The 27,322-nt window shown below is 46.0% G+C and overlaps 1 protein-coding gene across 7 annotated transcripts in view; it reads left to right on the top strand.

The window, feature by feature from the left end:
• Positions 1-27,322, top strand: part of GSTCD (glutathione S-transferase C-terminal domain containing) — a 480,201-nt gene that overhangs the window by 91,985 nt on the left and 360,894 nt on the right. For all 7 annotated transcript variants that reach the window (XM_063919297.1, XM_063919322.1, XM_063919316.1 and 4 more), the window contains one exon: positions 19,049-19,486. In XM_063919297.1, coding sequence (XP_063775367.1) covers positions 19,049-19,486 — 438 coding nt within the window. The remainder of the gene's footprint in view (positions 1-19,048; positions 19,487-27,322) is intronic.

Here is a 27,322-nt window from a genome sequence, read left to right as displayed (position 1 = left end):
TTAAAAGCTGTGTGTAGGTTGGCTACAATCTCTGTCTCTCTTGCCATTCTTGGGGGTGAATCGCTGTCTGACCTCCCGTGTGTGTGTGTGTGTGTGTGGTGTCTGTGGTCTCCATTAAGCAATGTCCAGAGACACTGTGTCATATGTTGCAGAGGATATGTCCTCTCAGGATGATCCCATTCCATGTAATCAGGATTGCACTGGTTTAGCACAGATTCCAGCAAGGGAGCCTGAGTGGTTATCCTCTATCAAATCTATAATTTCTCAGATTTCAAATAGGGTTGCACAAAATGAATCTGCAACTCAGGCTTTACAGAACTCTATGGCGGTCTGGCCCAGTTCTGGTACATCAGGGCTCCCCGCTGTATATTCACATAAACGTGCTCTTGCACAGATCATGCAGGATGATACCGATACCGATTCTGATACTGCAGACGGTGATGGGGATGTGTTGTGGGGGGCAGCATCTCTTGTAAAAGGGGTGCAGTTGATGATAGAGGCTATTAGGGATGTGTTGAATATTGCTGATACATCACCTGTGCAGGTTGAGGAGGCTTAATTCACTGAAAATAAGAAAACCTTGCTAACCTTCCCTGCGTCAAGGGAATTAAATGCTATTTTTGAAAAAGGCTTGGGAAAACCGGATAAAAACTTCCAGATACCTAAAAGGGTTCTGGTAGCGTTCCCTTTACCGGTAGAGGATAGGAAAAAATGGGAAAACCCGCCTATTGTTGACGTGTCGGTATCCAGACTCTCAAAAAAGGTGGTTTTACCTGTTCCAGGATCTACCGCCTTGAAAGAGCCGGCTGATCGTAAAATTGATAATACGCTCAAATCCATGTACACGGCTTCTGGGGCAATACTACGTCCCACTATTGCCAGTGCTTGGATTGCCAAAGCTATAGTAAAGTGGTCAGGCACGTTACTTGAGGACTTGGATACTATGGATAAATGTGATGTTGAATTGTTTTTACGTAACATTCAGGATTTCGGCAGGATTTCTGGTAGAATCCATGAAAGACCTGGGTTCCATGGCTGCTGGAATTTCTTTCATGTCAGTATCAGCTCGTCGAGAACTGTGGTTGCGCCAGTGGTCTGCCGTCGCGGAATCCAGGAGAAGTGTGGAGACCCTACCCTACACAGGTCAGGCTCTCTTTGGGGAAGCGTTAGATATGTGGATCTCCACGGCTATGGCTGGTAAGTCACCCTTTCTTCCCTCAGCTACACCTGCTCCGAAGAAACCCTTTTCTTCAGTTCTATCACATCCCTTTCGGTCTACCAAGCCCAGAAAGGCCAAGCCGTCCAACACCTTCTTTCGGGGAGGTCATCCCAACTCCAAGAAACCTGCAGCTGCAGGTTCCCAGGAACAGAAACCTGCTTCAGGTACACCAAACTCCTCTGCATGACGGTGGACTGCACGCCCCAGAGGTGGGGCCGGAGGCAGCGAGACTCAGTCATGTCTGGGTGTCCTCCGGCCTGGACCCCTGGGTGCAAGCGATTGTGTCCCAGGGGTACAGGCTGGAATTTCAAAATCTCCCTCCTCACAGATTTTTCAGATCAGGCTTGCCAGCTCTGCTGGCAGACAGGACTGTCCTGCAAGAAGCCATCCAGAAGTTGATGGAGGCACAGGTCATTGTGCCAGTACTGCCTCATATGCAAAACAAAGGTTACTATTTGAACCTTTTCTTGGTACTGAAACCGGATGGTTCGGTCAGGCCCATTCTGAACTTAAAATCACTACAACCCCTTTCTGAGGGAGTTCAAGTTCAAAATGGAGTCTCTAAGGGCAGTGATATCAGATCTGGAGGAGGGGGAATTTCTAGTATCCCTGGATATCAAGGATGCGTACCTCCACATTCCGATTTGGCTGCCGCATCAAGCTTATCTTCGATTCGTCACTTTCAGTTCCAGGCCCTCCCATTCGGCCTCTCCACAGCACCGAGGGTATTCACCAAGGAGATGGTGGAAATGATGATACTCCTTCGCAGACAGGGGGTGAATATAATTCCGTATCTGAACGATCTGTTGATAAAGGCATCATCCAAGGAGAAGCTGTTATGGTCCATAGCACTCATGACCCAGCTACTCAGGGAACATGGTTGGACCATGAATCTCCCAAAATCACATTTGGAACCAACCAGGAGGTTGTCCATTCTGGGAATGATCCTTGACACGAAGGTGCAGAGGGTGTTTCTCCCAGAGGAAAAGGCATTAGTGATTCAAACGATGGTCCGGGAAGTCCTGAAGCCAGCCCGGGTGTCAATTCATCTGTGCATTCACCTTCTGGGGAGATGGTGGCCTCTTACGAGGCTCTGCAGTATGGGAGGTTTCACGCTCTGTCCTTCCAACTGGATCTCCTGGACAAGTGGTCGGGATCCCATCTACACATGCACCAGAGAATACGTCTGTCGCCAAAGGCCAGTATTTCACTCCTCTGGTGGCTGCAATTACCTCACCTTCTGGGGGGCCGCAGGTTCGGGATACAGGACTGGATCCTTCTAACCACGGATGCAAGTCTCCGGGGCTGGAGCGCAGTCACTCAAGGGGTAACCTTCCAAGGAAGGTGGTCAAGTCTGGAAGCCGGCCTGCCGATAAACATTCTGGAACTAAAAGCAGTCTACAATGGTCTTCTCCAAGTGGCCCATCTTCTGAGAAATCGGGCCATTCAAGCGCAGTCGGACAATGTGACAACAGTGGCTTACATAATCCAACAGGGCGGAATGAAGAGCAGAGCTGCAATGGCAGAAAAGCACGCGTTGGCGCTGTCGGCAATCTTCATTCCGGGAGTGGACAACTGGGAAGCGGACTTCCTCAGCAGACACTATCTCCATCCAGGGGAGTGGGGTCTCCGTCCGGAGGTGTTCAAGGAGGTAACAGATCTTTGGGGCGTACCCCAGAACGACATGATGGTCTCTCGTCTCAACAAGAAGCTTCGGCGGTATTGTTCCAGGTCGAGGGACCCACAAGCAGTGGCGATGGACGTCATAGTGACTCCATGGGTGTTCTAGTCGGTGTACGTGTTTCCTCCGCTTCCACTCATCCCAAGAGTTCTATAGCTCATAAGGAGAACAAGGGTTCAAGCGATCCTCATTGCTCCAGACTGGCCAAGAAGGGCTTGGTACGCTGATCTTCTGTATTTACTGCAAGAAGAGCCGAGGCCTCTTCCTCTTCGGGATGACCTGCTGCAGCAGGGGCTGTTCGCCTATCAAGACTTACCGTGGCTACGTTTGATGGCATGAAGGTTGAACGCCTGATACTAGCTCGTAAGGACATTCCGAACAAGGTTATTCCTACCCTGATACAGGCTAGGAAAGGTGTAACGTCTAAACATTACCATCGAATTTGGAAAAAATATGTATCTTGGTGTGAGTCCAAGAAATTTCCTGCGGTGGAGTTTCAACTGGGATGGTTTCTCCTCTTCCTACAAGCCGGTGTGGATATGGGCCTGAGGTTGGGATCTGTGAAGGTCCAGATTTCGGCCCTATCCATTGTCTTCCAGAAACAATTGGCTGCCCTCCCTGAGGTTCAGACCTTTTTGAAGGGAGTTCTGCACATCCAACCTCCCTTTGTACCGCCTACGGCGCCTTGGGACCTTAACGTGGTGTTGCAGTTCCTCCAATCGGACTGGTTCGAGCCTCTACAGGAGGTTGAGGTCAAATTTCTTACGTGGAAGGCTGTCACGTTGTTGGCCTTCGCTTCTGCTAGACGTTGGGGGCTTTGTCCTGTAAAAGCCCATACTTGATCTTCCACGAAGATAGGGCTGAACTCCGGACACGTCAGCAGTTACTTCCGAAGGTTGTGTAGGCATTTCATATCAACCAACCTATTGTGGTGCCAGTGGCTACTGACTCCTTAATTTCATCAAAGTCCTTGGATGTTGTAAGGGCTCTGAAAATCTATGTAAGGAGGACTGCTCGTCACAGAAAATCAGACACTCTGTTTGTCCTGTATGATCCCAAGAAAATTGGGTGTCCTGCTTCTAAGCAGACTATCTCTCACTGGATCAGGTTCACTATCCAGCATGCGTATTCTATGGCAGGATTGCCGTGTCTTACGTCTGTCAAGGCCCACTCTACTCATAAGGTGGGGTCTTCCTGGGCGGCTGCCCGGAGTGTCTCGGCATTAGAACTTTGCCGAGCTGCAACTTGGTCTGGGTCGAACACGTTTGCAAAGTTTTACAAGTTCGATACTTTGGCCTCTGGTGATCTGAAGTTCAGTCAATCAATTCTGCAGGAGCCTCCGCGCTCTCCCTCCCGTTCTAGGAGCTTTGGTACATCCCCATGGTACTAATGTGGACCCCAGCATCCTCTAGACAAAGAAAAAATTGTGGCACTTCGCTATAGAGAAGAAACAAGTTGATACTGTACAATGCTGCTGAAAGGAGTGGAGCTACTACCTTGCTCCACTAGATAGAGAACCCAAACACACAAGATTTTTCCCCAGCGCACAGTACAGAATAGAAAGGATTAAATAAAAACTAAATACACTTATTTAGTAAGTGTATTTAGTTTTTATTTAATCCTTTGTATTCTGTGCTGTGCGCTGGGGAAAAATCTTGTGTGTTTGGGCCCAGCATCCTCTAGAACATAAGAGATAGGTTTTTGGTTACCTAACGGTAAATCCTTTTCTCGTAGTCCGTAGAGGATGCTGGGCGCCCGGCCAGCGCTTAGTTTTCCTGCTTTCATTATTTGGTTCAGTACAACTTCGTTTTTGTTGAGTACTGCATTGTTACTTGGTAAGTAATGTTTCAGCGGTTGCTGAGTTTTCAAGCTAAGTTAGCTTGATGTGCCTTGTATGTTTGAGCTGGTGTGAATCTCGCCACTATCTGTGTTAAATCCTTCTCTCGAAGATGTTTGTCTCCTCGGGCACAGTTTCTAGATTGAGTCTGGTAGGAGGGGCATAGAGGTAGGAGCCAGCCCACACTCTCAAACTTTTAAAGTGCCAATGGCTCCTGGTGGACCCATCTATACCCCCATGGTACTAATGTGGACCCCAGCGTCCTCTACGGACTACGAGAAAAGGATTTACCGGTAGGTAACCAAAATCCTATTTTTGTAAGGAAAGCACGGCTAGCAAAGGCATTGTCCTTTTAATTTTCGGGAATAAACACGATAGAAGCGCTGAGTTTTAGAACCTGACACTTACCATGGTATCCATGTAGACCCAATGCGGTTTTGGACAATCAAAATGGCTGGATATCGCGATTAATGACAGATGGTCATTATGACGGTATGCAATTAGAGGCCGTTTTGAACAGACAAAATTGGACCTGTGATTGTGTGAAAACACATGGGATCGTGGATAAACCCCAGATCCCATGTGTTATCACGGCTCCCGCAGGCCACTTATCACGGATTATGCTTCGGGTGCCTGAGGTTTGTTGTAATCAGACTAATTATTTGGGTTAACTTCGGAGAAGCAGACACAGAAAATTAAGTATTGCTCTTTGCTGGCTCTGTCCTTTTCGGGATAGAGCTTAATGCCGTCATAGCAGATTCATCAGCAGGAACGAGTGCTTTCCTTCTGGTCAAGATGACGAAACCAAGAAGGCCACTGGTAATGGTCATTTTAGGTCTTGGTAAATACAGGGTAGCCTCTTTCAGAGGTTATTCTGGTGGTTCCCATGGTAGTCACCAAGGGGGCAGGTGTCTTGGCTCCAAGCCTTCTTACAAGCTGTAAACATGATGGAGCCATCCCCACCTAGTCTGTTCTGTAGTGTGGGCCAGTCTGCTTTGATTTTAGGACCAGTGGAGAGCTGCTTCTTCAGTGTGTTGGGTTTGTTTTATCATATCCTTGCAGAGTGCCAGTGTCTAGCTTGTTCTGTGCTGTGGATTTTTCCCAAAAACTATCACATAATTTGGAGGTTATACAGCTCTTGGTGTTCAAGGCAGAAGGTAGACCATTCGGAGTTTAAGTTGGCTTGCATCTTGTCATTCTTTCAAGATGACCTGAAAAGTGGCTTGAAGCTGGCTTCGCTGAAGGTGCAAAATTCAACTTTCTCCTTATTCTTTTCAAGGAAGTTGTCTTTCATTATTGAAGTTTACATGTTCCTTCAAGATGAATTGTATATTTGATCAGTTTATGTTCCACTGGTTGAGCCTTGGGACCTTAATTTTGTTATATTGGCTTTGCAGATGCCATTCCTTGAGCTGCTTAATTCCGTGAACTTCAAATACATCACCTGGAAGGTGTCATTTTTATTGGTCATCTCTTAAGCCATGTATCTGAATTGGCAACCTTATCATGTAGATATTGCATTGGGCTATAACGTGTGTTAGATACTCTTTTTAGATGAAGATGATGTTCAGAATTCATAGAAATTAGTGTTCATTCTAACACCGTGCACTTGTCACAACCCATGCATTTCCTCTTTCCTTCCTGGGGAGCAACTCTCTGCTCTGGTGTTTCTACCACACCTTGGTTTGTATCTCAGCATTGAGATACAGACCAGAGTGTGATAGACGCACCAGAGCAAAGAGCGACACCACAGGCAGGAAAAAGAAACTACATGGGCTGTGACAGGTGCAGGGTGCTAGAATATACACTACCAATCAAGACATTGCAATTCCTGCATTGCTCCAGGAATTTGCTTCAAAGCAGTAGAGTTAAGGTATCCCTATTTTTATGTAAAAAAAATACACAAAAGACATGGCAACCAAACAACCTGGACAGGTGGATCATGTCTACTATTTGGTCCTCAGATTACGCATTCATCAAATTCTGAAGCTGCATGTATTTGTGAATAATGATGCCAGTTTTGGGTGAAAAGTTATGAGCGCAACTTTGGTTGAGAGTACCCACCCCTACGGGCAGCTTTGGAAAGTCCCTATGGGTGCCAGTGATCCCTAGAATGGATGTAAGAAAATATAGTTTTTTTTTATGCTCACTGTACAGTATATCTTGGGCACACTGCACTTCTACTCTTTATTGTGCACTCTGGGGTATATATTTACTAAGGTACAGTTTATAAAAGTGGAGATGTTGCCCATACTGTAGCAACCAATCAGATTGTACTGATCTAGCACCATCTAGGACATAATATATAGAATCTGGTTGCTATGGACAACATCTCCACTTCTATAAACCCACACCTTCAGTAAATATACCTATCTGTATCTGTTCTTGGGTTTGAGTGTTTGATTAGCATCTCCTATAGCAGTGATTTTCAACCTTTTTTTACTTGCGGCACACCAAACAATATTTTAAAATTGCCAAGGCACACCAGAACTCGAGGACATACACTGAGACTGGAGGGGGGAAGGTTCAGGGGAAATTTAAGGAAAAATTACTTCACAGAAAGGGTAGTGGATAAGTGGAATAGCCTCCCATCAGAGGTGGTAGAGGCTAAGACTGTAGAGCAATTTAAACATGCTTGGGATAGGCATATGAATATCCTTACAAAGAATTAAGGTTCAAAAAGGGTTGAGATTACCTAAAGGATAAAAAAAAGGGGCAGACTAGATGGGCCAAGTGGTTCTTATCTGCCGTCAAATTCTATGTTTCTATCAGTTCCCCCACAGAAAAAAACAAACATAAAAACACACATTGGCCCTCACAGTAATAAAAAATCCACACATACATTGGCCTACACAGAAAAAACAATCACATTGCTCTCCACATAAATCATGTTGCTCCTTACATACTGTAAATCCTATTGCTCCCCACATAAATCAATCACATTGCTCCCCACATAAATCCTATTGCTCCCCACATGAATTATTCACATTGTTCCCCCCATAAATCCATAAATCCTATTGCTCCCCACAGGAGAAGTAACATAACAAATATTAGCCCCTACCGGTCAGCTGTCCTCCTCCCTGTCCCTTAGTGGCGGGGGTTGTTCATAGTGGAGTGCTGCGAATACTGAGCAGCGGGCAGTCGGGCAGGTGTGGATGTGGGTGGGCAAGGAAAGCCATGGATGCAGGCGGGAACTGGAAGTTGTGTATGCAGGCGGATGGGCTGGCTGGGTGGTGAGTTGCGGCAGCTGTGACCTATGATATCACACTGCCGCGTCATCAAGGTACAGGTCACAGCCGGAGCATGAATGATCCTGTAAGAAGAGCCCGGGCCAACAGTTCACTCTGAAGGTGCAGGAAGCTGCTCTGGCTCCGCGGGACACCTTGCAACTGGTCGTGGCACACAGCACACTGGTTGACAAAGCCTGTCCTATAGGCTTTGTTAAGATTATACTGATTCTCTTGGATCCATAGGGCCTGATGGGATGTAAACAAAAAACTGCAACAAACGAGCGCCTAATCATCAAAAATAAAAAGTGAAAACCAATGCGTGTTTCATAGAATTAAATAATCACAATTTTAAGTTCCCGATAGTCTGCGCTTGCCGGAATACTATGTGTAGTATTGTGGTGATAGCATAGAAAAAGAACAAACGGCTGCGCTGAATATCAGGAACGAAACATAATGTACAGAGAGCCAACGTAAAAAATAACAATGTTTATTAATAAAACATATAAAAAGATTAATTATCAAATAACCGGTGAATAATATATATAAATATATATAAGAACAATCACTAGACGTGAACTAGTGGTATATTGTAATAACTCAGCTTATTGGGGTGAAAAGTTCCGTGATTCACTTGTTAGATAGTTGATAAATACCAGGTGTGTTGGTAGGATCCTAATGAATTAAAAGTCCCTCAGTTGAAATTGATATTCAATACCTTTCCAAAATGGGCTGGTAAGAGCCGAGCGTCCTCGGCTTCAATGTCCTGCAATGCCCATATACGCTGTGCAGCGGAAAGGAATGGACCGTCTCTCTCACAACCCGGTCGTGGCGGCGTGTGCGCTGAAGCCGCTAATGTCGGATGCTGTAGACGGAGGGTGCAGCGGGGACCAAGGAACACCTGGAAGATTTCACCTGAGCTGAGTGTGGATAGGGGCGGGTCCTGACGCGTTTCGTCACGTTCACGTGACTTTCTCAAAGGTAGAAAGTCACGTGAACGTGACGAAACGCGTCAGGACCCGCCCCTATCCACACTCAGCTCAGGTGAAATCTTCCAGGTGTTCCTTGGTCCCCGCTGCACCCTCCGTCTACAGCATCCGACATTAGCGGCTTCAGCGCACACGCCGCCACGACCGGGTTGTGAGAGAGACGGTCCATTCCTTTCCGCTGCACAGCGTATATGGGCATTGCAGGACATTGAAGCCGAGGACGCTCGGCTCTTACCAGCCCATTTTGGAAAGGTATTGAATATCAATTTCAACTGAGGGACTTTTAATTCATTAGGATCCTACCAACACACCTGGTATTTATCAACTATCTAACAAGTGAATCACGGAACTTTTCACCCCAATAAGCTGAGTTATTACAATATACCACTAGTTCACGTCTAGTGATTGTTCTTATATATATTTATATATATTATTCACCGGTTATTTGATAATTAATCTTTTTATATGTTTTATTAATAAACATTGTTATTTTTTACGTTGGCTCTCTGTACATTATGTTTCGTTCCTGATATTCAGCGCAGCCGTTTGTTCCTTTTCCTGATGGGATGTAGAGAGTATGGTCTAGTTAGGAACAAGTTTTAGTTTCATGTGCTGGCTCCTCACATTGCTCTCTATACCCTATGATTGCTTCATTCCCACAGATGAAGTCAAATAAGCGTATTTAACCATGAGTACCAAAAACCTTATTTTCCCTGCCCACCTGCATTCATACAGTTCTGCATTGTATAACTCCAAAACGACTTTTTAAGAGCACATTACTTTCATAGACAAATTAATTGTGTGGGTTAGACCATGCATATCCTCTTGCTTGCAGTTTGTGTCTGGTGTCGAAAATGATGTATAATGCAACTTTGACTCACACATTTAATAGCATGTACTATTTAACTGTTTATTGTAGTACAGTATGTGCTTGATGCGTTTTGTCCAAATATGTGCCAAGGTGGTTTGCAAGTAAACTCCTAAGTGGCCACTTGAAATACTGGGTGATATTCATATTATAACAGACTCCTCTCTATTAAGAATATTTAAGATTACATCTTTTTAAGGCTTGTACTCCTGGGCATTTATTATGAGCTTCCTAGTTACCAGCCCGTCAAAATGACAGAACAACATAACCGTAAGGTCAGCACCGGCGGCAGTGTGCGGCCGATCAGATCAACCCTTGAATTGCTCCGTCATGCGCCATCTAGTGGCCGCAGGTGCACAAATTACTTGATTCCCTCCAGAGAGGTGTGGAAAATGAAAATGAACCGGTACATAATCCCTTTCTAACTAAAGTTTCTAAGGATTTGCTTTTTGCAAATGCTGAAGCTGCCTGCAGCATCCGAAAGCATAAATCCTTGTAAAATATAAAGGGGTGCTATGGGAGCGTTCTTTAAGTACCTGGTGTTCTATACTGCAAGGAAGCTTTGAGAACACACTTCAAACGCTCTGTTCATAGCAAGAGTAAGCTACTGTATAAGCTTTTGTCTATATTTTAACAGGGTTTTTTTTTTTTTTTTTAATAACTCCATGGTATATGATACCTTTAAAAGCTGAGGGAGCCAAAATAGTTAATTGCAGCATATCTCATGTTCCAATTAAGTCATTTGATTAAATTCATGTTGCTACATTGTGGCTTGGGACGTATTTACATATGTCGTGCCAGAAAGCTCTGCAGCAAGCATGTACACGGTTAAAAATACATGCAGACATGTTGCAACAGACATCACCTGTGCTGTGAAAACAGTACCTTAATTAACCTCTAATTATGTCTAGTGTGCTACACTTGCATTTGTCTGAGATGTCAAGTATTAATCTCCTCAGAATGTTGAATAACATTTAGAGAAAACATTTAGTCTGAAATCTTAGTATTGGATTTCTGAGAATGTATCCGTTTTCACAGGATGGTCATGTCAGATGTTTGTTATTACAACATTTCACATGCCAACTTTACCGTGCAAATATTTCATAGCCCCCTTTATCACTAACAGAACAAAGCCATGGTATCTTCTGCATTCATACTGTATAATTAATGCTGTAGTTCCACATGCAAAGCTGGTTTCAACCACATAAAGGAAATTATATGGGGTTCTGTACAATAATAAAGATTTGTCTAGCTGACTTTAAGTTAAAATAAAAAGGGACCGTTCTATCTTCCCCATAGTTACTAATCTTACTTATTATACCCCTTTCACACAGAAAGGCAAAGTCGCGGGTGAAGACGTTCTACCCAATCATTTTCTGTAAAACACGGGTCCTTTTTCTGTGTGAAAGGGTCAACCGGGGTTGAAATTCCCGGGACTTCGATACAGGAATTTTCCAGGGTTGGTGACCCAGGAATTTCGACCCAGGTTGACCCTTTCACACAGACCAAATACCTGTGTTGATCTGCAAATTACTGGGTAGAAATTCTTGACCCGGTAATTTGCATGTCTGTGTGAAAGGGGGGTCAGACAGGGACCGGCAAAACTACCCGGCACTAAAATGCCAGGTAAAAGCCGGGATTTTCAGACATTTCTGTCTGAAAAGGGTATTAACTATCAGGATACCTGCTGAATCTTTTCCTATATGTTAGTCAGGACATGATAGGAAGAGATATTTATAAATGTTAAATTTATAGAGTCTGAAATACTTGGAAATATATAATATGCCATTGTGTTAGAAAATGTTAATTTCTCTATCGTCCTAGTGGATGCTGGGGTTCCTGAAAGGACCATGGGGAATAGCGGCTCCGCAGGAGACAGGGCACAAAAAGTAAAGCTTTATGATCAGGTGGTGTGTACTGGCTCCTCCCCCTATGACCCTCCTCCAAGCCTCAGTTAGGTTTTTGTGCCCGTCCGAGAAGGGTGCAATCTAGGTGGCTCTCCTAAAGAGCTGCTTAGAAAAGTTTAGCTTAGGTTTTTTATTTTACAGTGAGTCCTGCTGGCAACAGGATCACTGCAACGAGGGACTTAGGGGAGAAGAAGTGAACTCACCTGCGTGCAGGATGGATTGGCTTCTTTGGCTACTGGACATTAGCTCCAGAGGGACGATCACAGGTACAGCCTGGATGGTCACCGGAGCCTCGCCGCCGGCCCCCTTGCAGATGCTGAAAAGAGAAGAAGGTCCAGAATCGGCGGCAGAAGACTCCTCAGTCTTCTTAAGGTAGCGCACAGCACTGCAGCTGTGCGCCATTGCTCTCAGCACACTTCACACGGCAGTCACTGAGGGTGCAGGGCGCTGGGGGGGGGCGCCCTGGGAAGCAATGTAAACCTATTTTTTGGCATAAAATACCTCACATATAGCCTCCGGGGGCTATATGGAGATATTTAACCCCTGCCAGAATCCGTTAAAGAGCGGGAGACGAGCCCGCCGAAAAAGGGGCGGGGCCTATCTCCTCAGCACACAGCGCCATTTTCCTCACACAGCTCCGCTGGTCAGGAAGGCTCCCAGGCTCTCCCCTGCACTGCACTACAGAAACAGGGTAAAACAAGAGAGGGGGGGCAAAATTGTGGCAAAATTATATATATTAAAGCAGCTATATAGGGAGCACTTATTATAAGGCTATCCCTGTCATATATAGCGCTTTTGGTGTGTGCTGGCAAACTCTCCCTCTGTCTCCCCAAAGGGCTAGTGGGGTCCTGTCTTCTTTAAGAGCATTCCTTGTGTCTGCTGTGTGTCGGTACGTGTGTGTCGACATGTATGAGGACGATATTGGTGTGGAGGCGGAGCAATTGCCAAATATGGGGATGTCACCCCCTAGGGAGTCGACACCAGAATGGATGGCTTTATTTATGGAATTACGGGATAGTGTCAACACGCTAAAGCAGTCGTTTGACGACATGAGACGGCCGGACAATCAATCAGCACCTGTCCAGGCGCCTCAAACACCGTCAGGGGCTGTAAAACGCCCGTTACCTCAGTCGGTCGACACGGACCCAGACACAGGCACTGATTCCAGTGGCGACGGTGACGAATCAACCGTATTTTCCAGTAGGGCCACACGTTATATGATTTTGGCAATGAAGGAGGCGTTACATATTGCTGATACTACAGGTACCACAAAACAGGGTATTATGTGGGGTGTGAAAAAACTACCTATAGTTTTTCCTGAATCAGATGAATTAAATGAGGTGTGTGATGAAGCGTGGGTTGCCCCCGATAAAAAACTGCTAATTTCAAAGAAGTTATTGGCTTTATACCCTTTCCCGCCAGAGGTTAGGGCGCGCTGGGAAACACCTCCTAGGGTGGACAAGGCGCTCACACGCTTATCAAAACAAGTGGCGTTACCCTCTCCTGAGACGGCCGCACTTAAAGATCCAGCAGATAGGAGGATGGAAAATATCCAAAAAAGTATATACACACATACAGGTGTTATACTACGACCAGCTATAGCGACAGCCTGGATGTGCAGTGCTGGGGTAGCTTGGTCAGAGTCCCTGATTGAAAATATTGATACCCTGGATAGGGACAATGTTTTACTGTCTTTAGAGCAAATAAAGGATGCGTTTCTTTATATGCGTGATGCACAGAGGGATATTTGCACACTGGCATCACGGGTAAGTGCTATGTCCATTTCGGCCAGAAGAAGTTTATGGACGCGACAGTGGTCAGGTGATGCGGACTCAAAACGGCATATGGAAGTTTTGCCGTATAAAGGGGAGGAGTTATTTGGTGTTGGTCTATCGGATTTGGTGGCCACGGCTACAGCCGGGAAATCCACCTTTTTACCTCAAGTCACTCCCCAACAGAAAAAGACACCGACTTTTCAGCCGCAGCCCTTTCGTTCCTTTAAAAACAAGAGAGCAAAGGGATATTCATATCTGCCACGAGGCAGAGGAAAGGGGAAGAGACTGCAACAGGCAGCTCCTTCCCAGGAACAGAAGCCCTCCCCCGCTTCTACAAAAGCCTCAGCATGACGCTGGGGCTTCTCAAGCGGACTCGGGGGCGGTGGGGGGTCGTCTCAAGAATTTCAGCGCGCAGTGGGCTCACTCGCAGGTAGATCCCTGGATCCTGCAGATAATATCTCAGGGTTACAGGTTGGAACTAGAGACGTCTCCACCTCGCCGTTTCCTGAAGTCTGCTTTACCAACGTCCCCCTCCGACAGGGTGACGGTCTTGGAAGCCATTCACAAGCTGTACTCTCAGCAGGTGATAGTCAAGGTACCCCTTTTACAACAAGGAAAGGGGTATTATTCCACTCTATTTGTGGTACCGAAGCCGGATGGCTCGGTAAGACCTATTCTAAATCTGAAATCCTTGAACCTGTACATAAAAAAGTTCAAGTTCAAGATGGAGTCACTCAGAGCGGTGATAGCGAACCTGGAAGAAGGGGACTTTATGGTATCCTTGGACATCAAGGATGCGTATCTCCACGTTCCAATTTACCCCTCACACCAGGGGTACCTCAGGTTCGTCGTACAGAACGGTCACTATCAGTTTCAGACGCTGCCGTTTGGATTGTCCACGGCACCTCGGGTCTTTACCAAGGTAATGGCCGAGATGATGATTCTTCTTCGAAGAAAAGGCGTATTAATTATCCCATACTTGGACGATCTCCTAATAAGGGCAAGGTCCAGAGAACAGCTAGAGATGGGACTAGCACTGTCTCAAGAAGTGCTAAAGCAGCACGGGTGGATTCTGAATATTCCAAAATCCCAGTTAATTCCGACAACACGTCTGCTGTTCTTAGGGATGATTCTGGACACGGTTCAGAAAAAGGTTTTTCTCCCGGAGGAAAAAGCCAAGGAGTTATCCGAACTTGTCAGGAACCTCCTAAAACCAGGAAAGGTGTCTGTACATCAATGCACAAGAGTCCTGGGAAAAATGGTGGCTTCTTACGAAGCAATTCCATTCGGCAGATTCCACGCAAGAGTTTTCCAGAGGGATCTGCTGGACAAATGGTCAGGGTCGCATCTTCAGATGCACCAGCGGATAACCCTGTCTCCAAGGACAAGGGTATCTCTTCTGTGGTGGTTGCAGAGTGCTCATCTATTGGAGGGCCGCAGATTCGGCATACAGGATTGGATCCTGGTGACCACGGACGCCAGCCTGAGAGGCTGGGGAGCAGTCACACAAGGAAGAAACTTCCAGGGCGTGTGGTCGAGCCTGGAAACGTCTCTTCACATAAACATTCTGGAACTAAGAGCAATCTACAATGCTCTAAGCCAGGCAGAACCTCTGCTTCAAGGAAAACCGGTGTTGATCCAGTCGGACAACATCACGGCAGTCGCCCATGTAAACAGACAGGGCGGCACAAGAAGCAGGAGTGCAATGGCAGAAGCTGCAAGGATTCTTCGCTGGGCGGAGAATCATGTGATAGCACTGTCAGCAGTGTTCATCCCGGGAGTGGACAACTGGGAAGCAGACTTCCTCAGCAGACACGACCTTCACCCGGGAGAGTGGGGACTTCATCCAGAAGTTTTCCACATGCTTGTAACCCGTTGGGAAAGACCAATGGTGGACATGATGGCGTCTCGCCTCAACAAAAAACTGGACAGGTATTGCGCCAGGTCAAGAGATCCGCAGGCAATAGCTGTGGACGCGCTGGTAACGCCTTGGGTGTACCAGTCGGTGTATGTGTTTCCTCCTCTGCCTCTCATACCAAAAGTATTGAGAATTATACGGCAAAGAGGCGTAAGAACGATACTAGTGGCTCCGGATTGGCCAAGAAGGACTTGGTACCCGGAACTTCAAGAGATGATCACGGAGGATCCGTGGCCTCTACCTCTGAGAAGGGACCTGCTTCAGCAGGGTCCCTGTCTGTTTCAAGACTTACCGCGGCTGCGTTTGACGGCATGGCGGTTGAACGCCGGATCCTAAAGGGAAAAGGCATTCCGGAAGAAGTCATTCCTACCTTGATTAAAGCAAGGAAGGAAGTAACCGCGCAACATTATCACCGCATTTGGCGAAAATATGTTGCGTGGTGCGAGGATCGGAGTGCTCCGACGGAGGAATTTCAACTGGGTCGATTCCTACATTTCCTGCAATCAGGATTGTCTATTGGTCTCAAATTGGGATCTATTAAGGTTCAAATTTCGGCCCTGTCGATTTTCTTCCAGAAAGAATTGGCTTCAGTTCCTGAAGTCCAGACCTTTGTTAAGGGAGTACTGCATATACAGCCCCCTGTGGTGCCTCCAGTGGCACCGTGGGATCTCAATGTTGTTTTGGACTTTCTCAAATCTCATTGGTTTGAACCACTAAAAAATGTGGATTTGAAATATCTCACATGGAAAGTGACCATGCTACTAGCCCTGGCTTCGGCCAGGAGAGTGTCAGAACTGGCAGCTTTATCTTACAAAAGCCCATATCTGATTTTCCATTCGGACAGGGCAGAACTGTGGACTCGTCCGCATTTTCTCCCTAAGGTGGTGTCAGCATTTCATCTGAACCAGCCTATTGTAGTGCCTGCGGCTACAAGCGACTTGGAGGACTCCAAGTTGTTGGACGTTGTCAGAGCTTTAAAAATATACATTTCAAGGACAGCTGGAGTCAGGAAATCTGACTCACTGTTTATACTATATGCTCCCAACAAGTTGGGCGCTCCTGCGTCTAAGCAGACTATTGCGCGCTGGATTTGTAGTACGATTCAGCTTGCACATTCTGTGGCAGGCCTGCCACAGCCAAAATCGGTAAATGCCCACTCCACAAGGAAGGTGGGTTCTTCTTGGGCGGCTGCCCGAGGGGTCTCGGCATTACAACTCTGCCGAGCGGCTACGTGGTCGGGGGAGAACACGTTTGTAAAATTCTACAAATTTGATACCCTGGCTAAGGAGGACCTGGAGTTCTCTCATTCGGTGCTGCAGAGTCATCCGCACTCTCCCGCCCGTTTGGGAGCTTTGGTATAATCCCCATGGTCCTTTCAGGAACCCCAGCATCCACTAGGACGATAGAGAAAATAAGAATTTACTTACCGATAATTCTATTTCTCGGAGTCCGTAGTGGATGCTGGGCGCCCATCCCAAGTGCGGATTATCTGCAATAATTGTACATAGTTAGTTATTGTTACCTAAATCGGGTTATTGTTGTAGGGAGCCATCTTTCAGAGGCTCCTCTGTTATCATACTGTTAACTGGGTTTAGATCACAGGTTGTACGGTGTGATTGGTGTGGCTGGTATGAGTCTTACCCGGGATTCATAAATCCTTCCTTATTGTGTACGCTCGTCCGGGCACAGTATCCTAACTGAGGCTTGGAGGAGGGTCATAGGGGGAGGAGCCAGTACACACCACCTGATCATAAAGCTTTACTTTTTGTGCCCTGTCTCCTGCGGAGCCGCTATTCCCCATGGTCCTTTCAGGAACCCCAGCATCCACTACGGACTCCGAGAAATAGAATTATCGGTAAGTAAATTCTTATTTTATGGCAGTTTAACCACTTGCCTGGCATGGTCGCATCAGATGCAGCCAGTCAGATAAGCAGTGTAAACGGCGGCAGGGAAGGGAAACTTCCCTCCGCTGCTGCTCTCCCTCTGCTTCCCTGCATCCTCCCCCACTGATTGCCATACTGCTGATCGGTCAGCACGGCAGGCCCCCCCACCCACCCAGCAGCTGCAGGCAATGGCAGCCGCTGGGAACGTGTAAAGTTTACTTTAACATGTACCTGCCAGCAGTGGGTCCAAGTCTATTTACAGGAAGTCTTCCAATTTACCCTATGCACAGTCTTAAACCAAAATCTTCCCTTTGTTCTACCTGTCCAAAATAATGAAATGTGCATGTCAAGTATTGATGCCGGTTGTATAGGAATGGTGGAATACTATGGGTTATATTTAATAACTGTCGGAAGCTGCCGTCTTGTCAGAAAGTCGGCAGCTTCCGACAGTTTTAGGTCGGAAGGGGTTCGGACCTATTCATTAGGGCTCCGTTTATTCTGACAAGTCAGGAAACCTGATCAGCGTGCATTGTCGGAAGCGGGGCCAAACCCGACAGGTTTTAGCCACGTTTCCAACAAACTCAATCCGACTTGAAAACAAGTCGGATTGAGGTGAGGAGACGGGGAGCAGTGCGGCGGGCTACGGGCAAGGCACCTATCATACCCGGCCAGGCACCTCTCTCCCTGCAGCGCCGCCGCCACAGACATCACCCTCCGCCGGCCGCCGCTGGAAGCTCCCACCGCCGCACGCAGCCGCATAACTCCGCCCGCAGCAGCCCATCTCCCCCCGCCGCTGACAGCAGCGGCAGGATAGGACCCCGAGTACGGCCAAATCCGACAGTAGGATTTGGCCATCCATTGAATAGGGGTTGTCGGGTCCATTCCGACAACTGCATGTCGGAATGGACCCGACTCTTATTGAATATACCCCTATCTGCGCAAGTCCTTTTTATAGCACAGGCAAGATGGATGGAGAAGTTCAGAAGAGAGTGAAATTAAATGTGCATCCGTTGATTAAACTAGTACCCTTACTAGTCAGATAAACATAACCGTAAAACTCTTGGCGCAGCATATGTAAAGAAATTATAGAAGTGCAGAACTATATATTTATACAAAATCTGCAATAAAAAATGATGATCAAATAAAATGATGTTCCATATAAAACATTAAAAAACAACCAACAAGAAGCAGATGCCTGATCAGCAATAATTGTCCCGGGACCTGTTATCCCACATCAAATAGGCTCCGTGCCAAATGGTATAGTCCCTAAACAATTCCCAGCAGTGCCGTCCCTGTTGTTCCACGCTGAATAGGCTCAGTCCCAAACGGTGTACTCCCAGAATAAATCCCAGAGAATAAATGTATAGCCCTTCTTGAATGTAATAAATGCCTCCTTCACCTAAATCTTAATAGTGCTCACGCCTGGCCCCTTCTTTCAATCAGGTGGGCAGTGTGCGGCGGTGTTCGGTGGCAATGCTTTCCAATAATGAGCGCTTTAACCATACATCCTCCTTTGGCCAGGTCCACGTTTCTTTTCCCTGCTGTTGTCCTCGGAATGTTTAGGGACTATACCATTTGGCACTGAGCCTATTTGATGTGGGATAACAGGTTGGATAGGAAGTGGGATAACTAAGTTGTTTAGCATTAGCTGCTTCGACTACCCTTTTTTTTTAAATGTTCAAATATAGCAAGAAATAATTTAGCAAATTAAACAGCATTTCATTTTAAATATTTGACTGTATAGGTGAGCCAGTGGACCAGGCTCTGTGAGATCAGCATCCCATTAGCTGTGGAGTCCTTCTTGAAAGAGCCATCTGCCATCATTCCCCTGGAAGTTCTACAGCTAGAGAGAAAGTTAGGAGAGCCGGTCAGAGTTCACAATGATGACAAGATACGACGTCAAAAGATGAAGCAGCAAATAAAGTCAAATGCAGTTACAGACAAAGATGAAATACAGACGGAACCCTCACAAAGTAGCCATAAGCAGCCTCCCAGCTTGGAATTACAAGCAGCTCTGTCTAAACTGAGTGTTCAAGAAACCGTATCAAGAACCACAAGAGAGCCCGCCAACATCAGGAAAACAAATACTGCAGACCTCCCTCCCCTTGAACATGTGTTTGTTGAAGGCCTCTACTTTACTCTTACTGATGTTGTCCTATTGCCATGTATCCATCAGTTCCTGGTAAGACATTTAAGAATTTGTTCTTCATTTAAAGAATTGTTTAGGTATTCGTTTTGCCAAAAATATGAAAATATGTGTCTGAGCTACAAGAATTTAACATTAAAACAAAATCCTCACTTGTTTTTGGAGATGCTTAAAAGTTTATCAATAGAAAAAAAAAGTACTGTTTAGTGATATAATTCATGTTTAGCTTATTAGCTTTTCTCTTACTGGGGAACTGTACTTTAGTACCATGGGGTATAGATCGGGTACACTGGAGCCTGGCACTTTAAAAACCTATAGTGTGTGTATGTGTGTGCTGGCTCCTCCCCTCTATGCCCCTCCTACCAGACTCCGTTTCGAAAAATGTGCCCAATGAGCCGGGTGCATTTCTCTGGAACTCTTTATTTTTTATTTTATTTATTTTCAGGTAGTACTGGTTGGCAACCAGTCTACCTGCTTCGTGGGACTTATAGGGGGGACCGAACCAACCTCCTGTGGATTAATGGTTCGTAATCCCAGTTGACAGGACACTGAGCTTCTGAGGTGCTGTTTCACACACCATACTGTGTGTGCCCACGCCAGCAGCTAACCGCCACCCTCTTAACAGATGTCGAAGATAGTCAGGTGCAGTGAGTGTTAACACCGGGGTCCCGGTTAGCGGGTCCCCGGTGCGATTTGGTGACGTGACATGGCGGTCACAGACCACGAGCTGTGGTGCCCGCCACGGACTACACTGGCTCAGTGTGCTTATGCACCACAGTGCTCCCTGTTATTAGGCTTTGTGTGTACTGTTTCTGCTAATTCAGCCAGTTTAAGCATTTGTGGGACCGCTAGCCATTACAGGGGCGGGGCTTCCCAGAAAGAGGGACCAGAGACGGGAAGGCGCCATTTCCTGCCGCTGCGGATCATCAAGGCTGCATGCACGCTGATCCTCCACGGACCCACACTGTTGCAGACTCTGTACTGGTACCAGGGGGTCATAGCAGGGGGAAAGCACATCAGCGGTAGCACCGCCGCACATCTATAAGGTGATACACATATTTTTACACACTGCTGTGTTCTGTGTGCTGGTCTCCGTTTCTCTGTGTCACTCCAGGGGCTCCCTAGGGTCTGTGTGGAGGTGTTTTTTCAGTGAGTTGCGCTGCATTACAGTTTTGTACACTATGTCTGTTGACATGGTTATGTGTGCTGATTGTAACTCTACCCCTTCTTCAGCGGGGTCCCTCATGTGTGAACAGTGTTCCTTATCTCCACAGGGACACAGTTCACAGGCACCTGACTGGCTAGATGCTTTTAAAAGCATGATTCAGAATGTGAATTCAGAATTAGCTGCTGCTAAAAAGGAGAGACAGGTGTTAAAACAGTCTATTGATTGTATGGCCAAAGCAGCGGATACCAGAAAGGCTTCTTAGCCCCCTCTGTTGGTTTCACATAAACGCGTACTGCCACAGGTGCTCCAGTCTGATTCTGATTAGCCTGATGTGGATGATGATATGGATGAGGACAGCTCTCTGTCCCCCGGGGTGGAGGCCCTCATTTATGCTGTAAGAGAGGTTCTTCACATACCAGATCAGGAAGCAGAACCAGATGAGGAGTTGTACTTTAATGTTAGACCCAAAACCTCAGCCACTTTTACTGTGTCTAAGGAATTAAACTTCCTGGCCAGGGAGGCATGGATAAACCCTGACAAGATATTTGAAACTCCTCAGAGGTTTTTATCTACTTTTCCCCTCCCAGCTGAGGACAGGAAGGTATGGGAAAAACCCCCGTCAGTCGATACGTCTGTGTCCAGATTGTCTAAGAAATTGGTACTACCGGTGCCAGGGGCTATATCCCTTAAAGACCCTGCTGACCGTAAAATTGAGACCACTCTCAAGGCGATATATACAGCAGTGGGCATAGTTTGTGGGTGGATTTCTAGGGCAGTAGTCAAGAGGTCCGATAATATTAATAATGGATTAAACACTGTGCCCCAGGATGAGGTCATTACTCTGCTGCAGCACATACAGGATGCTGCAAATTTTATGAGCAAGGCTATAAAGGAATTGTGTAAGATAAATGGCCGCACTACTGCTATGGCAGTTTCGGCATGCAGAGATCTGTGGTTACGTCAATGGTCAGCTGACGCTGATTCCAAAAAGGGTGTAGAAAACCTTCCCTTCACAGGTGATGCCTTGTTTGGGGACGAATTAAATAAAGGGATCTCCCAGGCAATGGCAGGTAAGTCTACCTATCTGCTGTCGGCTTCGCCACCTGCTAGACGTTCTTACACAGGACTCTCCTTGCAGTCCTTTTGTGTGGCAAGGTTCAGAGGCAGAGGCCGAGGGGTCTCCATCACTCCAAGAGGATCTCGTGGTAAGTCCTGTAAACCTGCAACTGCTGCATCCCGGGACCAGACACCCGGATCTCCTGCCGCTAAGCCTCTCGCGTGAAGGTTGGCCCCAGCAGCAAGGAGACTTTCAGGTAGGTGCTCGCCTTCAACACTTCACCCACGTGTGGGCAAAGTCCTGCCGGGATCCTTTGGTGAGGGACCTCATTTCCCTGGGATACTGGCTGGAATTTCAAGCACTTCCTCCTCCCAGATTTTTAAAATCGGGCTTACCGGTTTTGCCGCAGCAAAAGTTACCTTGCAAGAGACTACTCAAAAACTTTTGCAGACAGGGGTGGTGGTTCCGGTACCACCTCCGTTACACAACAGGGGTTTTTACTCCAGTCTTTTTGTCGTTACAAAACCAGACGGTTCGTTGCGACCCATTTTAAACCTGAAGTCTCTAAGGGGGTAATTCTGAGTTGATCGCAGCAGGAACTTTGTTAGCAGTTGGGCAAAACCATGTGCACTGCAGCGGGGGGTGGCGGGCAGATATAACATTTGCAGAGAGAGTTAGATTTGGGTGGGTTATTTTGTTTTTGTACAGGGTAAATACTGGCTGCTTTATTTTTACACTGCAATTTAGATTGCAGATTGAACACACCCCACCCAAATCTAACTCTCTCTGCACATGTTATATCTGCCTCCCCTGCAGTGCACATGGTTTTGCCCAACTGCTAACAAAGTTCCTGCTGCGATCAACTCAGAATTACCCCCTAAACCCGTATCTGCGGGAGTTCAAGTTCAAGATGGAATCCCTGCGGTGTCCGGTCTGGAGGAGGGGGAATTCCTGGTATCCATAGATGTCAAGGATGCTTACCTACACATTCCCATGTGGCCCCCTCATCAGGCTTACCTCAGGTTCGCCATCTTGGATGACCATTTCCAGTTTCAGGTCTTGCCCTTTGGCCTGTCTACCACTCCGAGGTTCTTCACCAAAGTCATGGTGGAGAAGATGCTGCAGCTGGGCATGTTGGGAGTCAACATAGTCCCCTACTTGGACGATCTCCCGATAAAGGCTATGTCCAGGGAGCGTCTACTGCACAGCATCGATCTGATGACTTGCCTGCTTACGGATCATGGGTGGATCCTAAATTCTCACCTGTTCCTGGGAATGATACTGGATACAGTGTCTCAAAAGGTGTTTCTTTAGATGGGCAAGGCCTTGGCTATCCAGGCTATGGTTCTCTCAGTGCTCCGTCCTCGCAAGGTATCCATACATCTTTGCATACGCTTGCTGGGCAGGATGGTTGCTGCTTACGAGGCAATCCAATATGGCAGATTTCATGCCCGGCCATTTCAGCTGGATCTGCTGGACAAATGGTTAGGGTCTCACCTTCACATGCATCAGGAAGTGACCTTATCTCCGAAAGCCCGGATTTCTCTATTATGGTGGCTACAAGTTCCTCACCTGGTAGAAGGCAGGAATTTCAATATCCACTTGTGGATTCTACTGACAAGGGATGCCAGCCTCCGGGTTGGGGGGCTGTGACCCAAAGGGCCCAGTTCCAGGGGATATGGTCAATTCAGGAATCTGCTCTGCGGATAAACATCCTGGAACTCAGTGCAATTTGCAGTGCTCTTCTGCACGCTTCCCATCTCCTGAAGGATCATGTGATCCAGGTTCAATCGGACAGCGCCATGGCGGTGGCGTACATAAACCGACAAGGGGGAACAAAAAGCAGAGCGGTGATGTGACAAGTGTCAAAAGTACTCTTCTGGGCGGAGGCCAATGCAAGGGCCATTTCAGCCATATTCATTCCAGGAGTGGACAACTGGGAAGCTGACTTCCTCAGCAGACATGACCTCCATCCGGGGTAATGGCGACTACATCCCCAGGTGTTTCAACATTTAATTCACCGGTGGTGCTGTCCGCAGATAGATCTGATGGCTTCTCGTCTCAACAAGAAGCTATGCCGTTAATGTTCCAGAACGAGGAGTCCACAGGCTGTAGCAGTGGACGCACTGATGACACCATGGACGTACCAGTTTGTGTAACTGTTCCCTCCTCTACCACTAATCCCAAGGGTTCTAAAAAGACTAAGAAGGGAAAGCGTTCAAGAAATTCGAATTGCCCCAGATTGGCCTCGATGGGCGTGGTACTCGGACCTCCTAACCATGGCTCTGGAGGATCCCTGGCCTCTGCCGCTTCAAAAGGCTCTACTTCAGCAAGGTCTGTTCGTCTAGCCAGACTTACAGTGGCTACGTTTGATGGCTTCGAAGTTGAGAGGGAGATTCTAGCGAGAAAAGGTCTTTCCTCCAGGGTTATTTCCACCATGGTCCAGGCCAGGAAGATGGTTACGTCTAAACATGATCATCGTATCTGGAAAAAGTAGGTTTCCTGGTGTGAAAGTAGAAAGGTTTCTTCCGTGGAATTTAGAATTGGTCGTTTTCTACTTTTTCTGCAAGCAAGAGTGTATATGGGCCTACGTTTAGGCTCCATCAAAGTGCAGATTTTTGCACTCTCTATCTACTTCCAGAAACAACTTGCCATGTTGCCAGAAGTACAAACTTTCCTAAAAGGAGTTCTTCATATGCAACCGCCCTTCGTAACTCCCACGGCTCCATGGGATCTCAATGTGGTTCTGTCCTTTCTTCAGTCGGAATGGTTTGAACCCTTACATAGGGTGGAGTAACATAGTAACTAAGGTTGAAAAAATACAATTGTCCATTGAGTTCAACCTATTTGTGGTCTCCTGTGCAGTCTTATTATAGGATTAGTTATTTTTATGTTAGGACTAGTTATATTAACTATAATGCGTGCCTACGCACCATAACCCTGAATATCTTTATCCAATAAGAATTTATCAAACCCATTCTTAAAGGTGTTGACTGAGTCCGCTGTTACTACTCTCTCAGGCAGGGAATTCCAAACACGTATTGTCCTTACTGTGAAAAAACCTTTTCGCCTCAATGTGCGGAAACTCCTCTCCTATAACCTAAGCGAGTGACCACGTGTCCTCTGTGCTGATCTTCTAGAAAACAGGTCCCTCCCGAGCTCTGTGTATTGACCCCTTATATATTTGTAGATGTTGATCATGTCCCCTCTTAGTCTCCTCTTTTCTAATGTAAACATGCCTAGCCTTGCAAGCCTTTCCTCGTATTCCAGCATCTCCATGCCCTTGATTGGTTTGGATTGCCCGCCTCTGAACCTTTACTAGCTCCAGCATATCCTTTTTGTAATATGGTGCCCAAAATTGCACACAGTATTCAAGATGTGGCCTCACTAGTGATTTATATAATGCATGCTAATATCTTATTAGTCTTCTTTGCTGCACTCCTACTTTGGGTACTGCTGCTTAATTTGTTCTCTGTGTGAACCCCTAAGTCTTTTTCCAGTACAGAATCCCCTAGTATTACCCCATTTAGTATGTAGGTGTAATTTTTGGTCTTGCCCCCACAGTGCATTACCTTACACTGTTTTGAATCTCATTCTCCATTTTGCTGCCCATGCTTCTAGTTTAGTTAAGTCATTCTGAAGAGACTCAGCATCCCCCTTATTTATAACCTTACACAATTTGGTATCGTCAGCGAAAATTTACACCATGCTCTCTAGACCTACTGTTAGGTCGTTGATGAAAATGTTGAACAAAAGTGGTCCAAGTACAGACCCTTGTGGCACACCACTTACTAGTCCAATTTGAAAATGATCCATTGACCACAACGCGCTGCTCCCTATTATCTAACCAGTTACTGACCCAAGTGCATATTGTGCTCCTTAGCCCTATTTCTTTTAGCTTATAGATAAGACGCATGTGTGGTACAATATCGAAAGCTTTGTCAAAGTCTAAAAATATTACATCCACCTCCTTACCCTGATCATGGTTCACACTTACTGTTTCATAAAAGCCAAGAAAGTTGGTTTGACATGATCTGGTCTTCACAAATCCATGTTGGTTCCTTTTAATGACCTTATTTGCTTCAAGTAACTTTTGAATACTATCCCTTAGAATACCTTCCAATACTTTCCCCACTATAGATGTAAGACTAACTGGTCTATAATTACCTGGTTCAGCTTTGCTCCCCTTTTTGAATATCGGCACTACCTCCGCTATACGCCAGTCTTTGGGAACCATACCTGATTTAACAGAATCCATGAAGATCAAAAATAGAGGTCTTGCTAGTTCAGCGTGCAACTCCATAATAACTCTCGGGTGAATCCCATCTGGACCAGGTGACTTATTAATCTTTAACTTTTTTTTAATCGGTCACATTCTACCTCCTCACATAAATAAGCATTTAGCAGTGGGACATTATCTTTGTTGAGATTTTGTTAGACCCAGCATTTGGTTCTCTCTGGTAAATACCGTTGAAAAAAACTTGTTTAGTTTGTTTACTTTGTCATTATCATTTTTAATTAAGACTCCCCTCTTGTCCTTTAAAGGGCCTATACTCTCCTTCTTTAGTCTCTTGCTGTTGATGTACTTTAAAAAAAAATTGGGATTCGCTTTGCTTTCCTTTGCTACTAGTTTTTCAGTTTCTACTTTAGCCGCTCTTATTCCTTTTTTGCATATTTTGTTACAGTCCTTATAGTGCTGGACTGACTCCGCATCCCCCTCAGATTTGTATTTTTTAAATGCTCGTCTTTTTTTGTCCATTAATTCCTTTATATTTTTGTTAAACCACATTGGTTTGGGATTTTTATTCCTCCTTTTGTTGCTGGTGGGAATAAATTTATGAGTATTATTAATTAGCAGTGATTTTAATACATCCCATTTCTCTGTGTAGTATTTTTTCCTTGAAACAGAATTTCCCATTCAATGTCCCTTAACGCTTCCTTCATCATAGATACTGGGACGATACAGGCCTCTTGCGCTTCCAGATGTTTTAAATCTATCACACGCCGATCAGCATGAGTATGCAGCTTTTGTGCATGAACTTACATTCAAGTTCAATCTCGCGTACACATAGCAGTTTCTTTACAACACATCGTAAACGATGAGACACAGACGAGCTCTAAGGGACAGTTAACTTACATTAGTATTCTGTCTCGAGTGCACGTAAAGGTATCTTTCACTCGCTTCACCAAGGGAATATCTCCACACCAGTGTTTCCAAGCAAAAAACAGGTTTATTTTCTAAAAAATTGGGTACATCCAATAATATTTAAAACATCCAAAACAATATGTGTAAAAAAATATATAAAATTACACCTTTAAAAAGTGCCAGAAAAAATTTATTTACGGTCAACTTGACAAAGGAGCCCACAAGCTCTGAAACGCGTTGTTTTGTGCTGCATTCTTGTAGAATTGGTGTGCCGCCGGTGCTCGGGAAGATTCACTTGGGACCAGACGAAGAGACGAGTGAGGTAACTAACCGCTGCAGAGGGTTGCCAATATCCGTCTCTACAGTTAGGGACCCATTTGTTACCTGAGCACCGTAAATACATTTTTGCTGGCACTTTTAAAGGTGTAATTTTATACATTTTTTACACATATTAATGTTTTGGATGTTTTAAATGTTATTGGATGTACCCAGTTTTTTAGA

The sequence above is a fragment of the Pseudophryne corroboree genome, chromosome 1 (genome assembly GCF_028390025.1).
Source record: "Pseudophryne corroboree isolate aPseCor3 chromosome 1, aPseCor3.hap2, whole genome shotgun sequence".
NCBI classification, from domain to species: Eukaryota; Metazoa; Chordata; class Amphibia; order Anura; family Myobatrachidae; genus Pseudophryne; species Pseudophryne corroboree.
The sequence above is the reverse complement of the archived record's forward strand: the minus strand, read 5'-3'. Positions and strand labels throughout refer to the sequence as shown.